At 38.3% G+C, this 5000-nt stretch overlaps 1 protein-coding gene across 1 annotated transcript in view; it reads left to right on the top strand.

The window, feature by feature from the left end:
- Positions 1 to 5000, top strand: part of LOC138055562 (polypeptide N-acetylgalactosaminyltransferase 13-like) — a 17610-nt gene that overhangs the window by 6659 nt on the left and 5951 nt on the right. Inside the window, exons 4-7 of the mRNA XM_068901490.1 lie at positions 1 to 82; positions 234 to 554; positions 1171 to 1269; positions 4331 to 4459. The exon at positions 1 to 82 is cut by the window's left edge and continues 36 nt beyond it. Coding sequence (XP_068757591.1) covers positions 1 to 82; positions 234 to 554; positions 1171 to 1269; positions 4331 to 4459 — 631 coding nt within the window. The remainder of the gene's footprint in view (positions 83 to 233; positions 555 to 1170; positions 1270 to 4330; positions 4460 to 5000) is intronic.

Raw genomic sequence — 5000 nt, 5'->3', positions numbered from 1 at the left:
CCGTAAATATTTCTATGATTCGGGATCATACGACGAAGGAATGGATGTCTGGGGAGGAGAAAATCTAGAGATGTCTTTTCGGGTAAGTAAACACATCAAATACTTTTGTGTCTTGTTTCCCTCAATTGTTTTCGAATTTATTGACCTAGTAACTACCTATTCGTCCATACACGTATTTGGGCCAAGCCTTTTTCAAAAAATAAAGAGAATTGTTTTACCAATTTTTCATTCAGATATGGCAATGTGGCGGCCAATTAGAAATCGTGCCTTGTTCTCGTGTTGGTCACGTGTTTCGCTCACGATTTCCATACACGTTTCCTGGCGGTTATCGGGAGGTGGCTGCAAACCTTGCACGTGTCGTGCACGTATGGATGGATAATTATAAAAAGTTTGTTTTTATGAAGAGGCCAGACTTGAAGCGTGTGTACCATGGAGACTTGACATCAAGATTGGAACTTAGAAACCGACTTAAATGCAAAAGTTTTAAATGGTACTTGGACAATATCTATCCCGAACAACAAGTTCCAGCAACGAGATACCTGGTACATGGAGAGGTTAGAAACGCTTTTGTTTTAGAAACTGAACGAAGATGGGTGATTATGAAGGGAAGAATGTTCACTTGTGAGGAATACCTTCTGGAATTAACTAGTAGTTACGGCAATGTATATTCGATCAACAACATCAACAGGCAACTTTGTTTCATAGTTAAATCGTGCAATGTTGCCAAAAAGGAGAATATATGGAAAAGAAAAAAAAACTTTTTGAACGTACAGATAAGAGTTAAATGCTTTGCCCTTACAATCTTTCCATTTTAAAGTCTTAAAGAAACAAGTCCAAACATTTGGGTATTATACGCTCCTTCATTTGACTCTAGTACTAATAATTTTTCGAACTTCATAGTACTGGCAAGTGTTTCTCTTCCTTGACAAGATAAGATAAGTCAATTTTGAGTATTATCCTGGCCATGAAACCCTAGTATGTTGGATTTGAATGGTGTTTCCTTGCCATAGTAAAACAATTACGTAAAGTACAGCTTGAGAAATCACTGGACAATGCTTTGTACGGGTTTCATATGCTTATAAAGATAACGAAGGTAAACTTGAGTTAATGCTCAGTTAATGCCAACTGTTTTTAGAGTTTTACTTCTGACTGACTATGTACTCCACGTAGGTTCGTAATCCCAAGTCTGGCTTGTGTCTGGACACCATGGGGAGATCAGTTGGTGATGAACTTGGAGTTTTTCGTTGCCATGGCCTAGGAGGTAACCAGGTAATGTGAACAAACTGGATTTATATTTTATTGGTGTCACCAACGGTTAATTCATATGAAACAATAAGAACTCTTTTAGGGAATCTTAGGCTCTTGTGATGTACAGCCCTTTACAATTGAGGGTTCGAAGAAATATAATTACTGAATTGTGTCTACTACGCTTTGTCGTCGGTTAAAGTCTCTCGCTCGTTTTTTCCTCTTGTTTCACCAACAAGAAGCAAAAGCCGAAGTAACCGCGATTTCCACGCGTGTAAAATTTTCCACTCTTTAAGCAAGCTTCACGTAATTGCTTCTGATAGATTTAACAGAATGCATATTTGTTTTACAAATTTTAAGCTCGAAAACAAATTTTAAACAGCTGTATTTGAATGAAAGGAAAGAGCAGCAAAATCTGGAAGAGGTCTCATTTATTATATTTATTTCATAGGTACATTGAGATTTCTCCACGAAAATAATAGTGAATAAAACTTGTACTGACTCTAAATGTAGCCAATCAGGAACGCAAACGACGAAATTTCACTAGTAATGAATGAACGTATCGAATGGAACGTCATCCGACAGCCGTTGCACAAAAACCTCGCGCTTTGAAAAATGGCTGAGGGAACTGATAAAGTAAAGTGAAGTAAAGTGTAGTGAAGTGAAGTGAAGTAAAGTAAAGTGAAGTGACCACATTTTAACGTCGACTGAGAACTCGTAACATTAATTTAACTGACAAACCTGAGGTTGACGGTGCGCTCATTTTACGCCCTCTTCTCCATCAGTGCTTCGTTTTACGGGTATTTAAAGCGACTTAAGCTACACAGAACGGAAAGAAGTCGAAACAAGGATGTGAGATCCGGGAATCGAACTCAGGACCTCTTGCACCTAGCCCGGGCACTAACCCGTTTAGTTGAGGAATTTATTTTAGAACAAGAAAACAAAAATTCCGCTCAAGAAGACTGAATGAGATGTAAAATTGCTTGAAAGACTTTTGAAAACGATGTTCGAAGACAGGAAAATGGAGGTTATTCCAGCGCTTGAACTGAATGAATACTGAATATCAATCTCTGTCCGCACTAAAGATGGCGATGAATACGAGCCGACTTTCCTTTGACTAGCTTGGAACGACAACTGAACAAAAATGGCTATTTCGCAAGCATAACAAAAGACTTGATATTTGAGAAAACCAGAGAGATTCTTTAGTTCAAACAAAAAACAACTAACGAAGGCAAGCAAGGAAAGGGAAATAAACCCAAAGTATCGATAGCTTTGACAAGCGACGAATTAAGCTCCGAGGCACTCTGGCTAAACAACACTCTTCACTTTCAGTTGAACTACTTTGCAATATTTGAAACACAGAAAATTTATTAAATGAGGTGTCGGTTGGGCCATTTTAAACCATTTTTTATTGCTTTCATCGCCCCACTCCATTAATGCGAAATAAATTTGCTTATCAAACACTACCAAGAAAAAAATTTCAGTACCTATGAAATAAAGACATTACAGCATGGAAAATGCTTTGTACGATTTTATTCACTCGTTGTTTCGTATCAGAAAACTCAGTCGTTCGCTGCGCTCACTCGTTCGTTTCCTGATACTACTCAACTCGTGAAGAAAAATCGTACGAAGCATTTTCCATGAAGTAATTTCTGTATCTTCACACGTGAAGATAACATGTTACCTTCATTCGTGAAAAGATCACTGTTGCTATGGTTACATATGCAAATCGCGCCTTTCGATGCCTTTCGTGAAATGATTTAGTATTTCATTGGTGTTTATGTAATACATAGAATATTACATGGCCGCTTGGAGATACGAAATTTCTCTTCTCGTGTTGAAAAATATTTCACTCGTTTGCTGCGCTCAACACTTTTTCAACACTCGAAGAGTGTAATATCCTCTATATCTTTGCAAAAAATCAAGCCCTTTTATTTTTGTATATATTGTGATCAACGAACATTGGCTTATTCACGTGTCTACTGTCTAGAGGAATCCCCAAACAGGGCAATACGAAATTGGTCGCTTCTGCACAGAGTTTTTGATGATCTAGAACTTTTAAGATTACGGCAGAGGCAGCATGCACTGATGAATACCCTTTTGATTAAACAAAAAAATAGCCAAGCCCGGCTACCAGAAAAACTGAAAAGTCGGAACTAGATCTTGGCAGGTTAAGGACCAAGTTCAGCCTTATCGTGATGACAACCTCGCTTGATTTAATACAAATAAATGTGTAACAAGTGAACAAAAAGCTTTTGGCAACTTGAACTCAATTCACAAAAACACCATTGCTTTTGGTTACTTTTGCATCCACTTATAAACGATGAAATGATATATGAAATGGATCATATATGAACTGCGGATATGAAATCAAGTGAAGCTATGATCCTCGCAGTTATGAACGCAATTTTTGCAATTCCGTAAAGAAGCCTGGAAAATTCAGGACTTCAACGGGGTTTGAACCCGTGACCTCGCGATACCGGTGCGACGCTCTAACCAACTAAGCTATGAAGCCACTGACGTTGGGAGTTGATCATTTTTGGGTACCATTTAATCGTTGATTCATTCCTCACGGGAACATTGGTACCCACAAATGACCAACTCTCAACGTCAGTGGCTTCATAGCTTATTTGGTTAGAGCGTCGCACCGGTATCGCGAGGTCACGGGTTCAAACCCCGTTGAAGTCCTGAATTTTTCAGGCTTCTTTACGCAATTGCAAAAATTGCGTTCATAAATGCGAGGATCATAGCGTCACTTGATCTACTTATAAAAGTAGAGGGGCGCAAGAATGTGTAATTTGGTTTGTGGAAATTAGGCACTTACATAAATAAAAACAAATGAACTAGGGAAGGTGCCTTAACATTTGCTGTAAAAGAAAGTGACTGATACACAGGCCCCAAAACCCTGCGTGTGATTATTTGCTTTGTCCCTCTACTAGCTATATACTTCACAAAAAAGTAGTCAAGGTTGGGCGCCATTTTCAGTTGGAGGCTTTTAGTACGAAATCAGTTCAACGAGCAGGAAACAAAGGGAAATGTTGAGATAAAGAATGTCACGTAATATGCTTTCTAACATTTTTTGTAGCAATTTTTAGTATCAAAGGATCATCAGTTGAGTACTGAACAAGGCAGCTTATTCTGCGTAGATGCAGTTGCAAGCAGCTTACTTCTACTTTCTTGCGACGACAGTAAAAAGCAGTGGACAGTATCCCAGGTAAGGAAAATAACCGGCTATTGTGCCTGCTCCTTTTTCTTGACACATCCTCAAGAGGTACTCACTTAAAATATCAATACAGGAAGATGATTATGTTGGTATACAAGCTATCACGTATTTATTAAACTCCAAGCGGCCATGTAATATTCTATGATAGAATATTACATGGCCGCTTGGAGATACGAAATTTCTCTTCTCGTGTTAAAAAATATTTCAGAGAGGTGGTTAAAATATTTTTTTCCTACAACATTCCAAGCCCCTGGCCTTTTTCATTGAACGATCTCGAATTTACTTTTTGTTGTTTGACTGTGTATACTGTATCTGAAATCAGAGCAGGCTCTGTTCTTGCGCATCTTGATTCCTCCATTCGCGCATAACCACAATTCCTTGCGTTTCGAAGAAAAATGTCTTCTTTTCCCGATTAGAGAGCTGCCCCATTTGTTCGCTTCAGGCTCACTCACTACGGCAGCAATAAGTATTTATGTGTAATGTACAATATGTATATATGACATATGTAATTTACACATGGAATATGTATAAT

Source organism: Montipora capricornis, chromosome 1 (genome assembly GCF_036669925.1).
Source record: "Montipora capricornis isolate CH-2021 chromosome 1, ASM3666992v2, whole genome shotgun sequence".
Lineage (NCBI taxonomy): Eukaryota > Metazoa > Cnidaria > Anthozoa > Scleractinia > Acroporidae > Montipora > Montipora capricornis.
The sequence above is the reverse complement of the archived record's forward strand: the minus strand, read 5'-3'. Positions and strand labels throughout refer to the sequence as shown.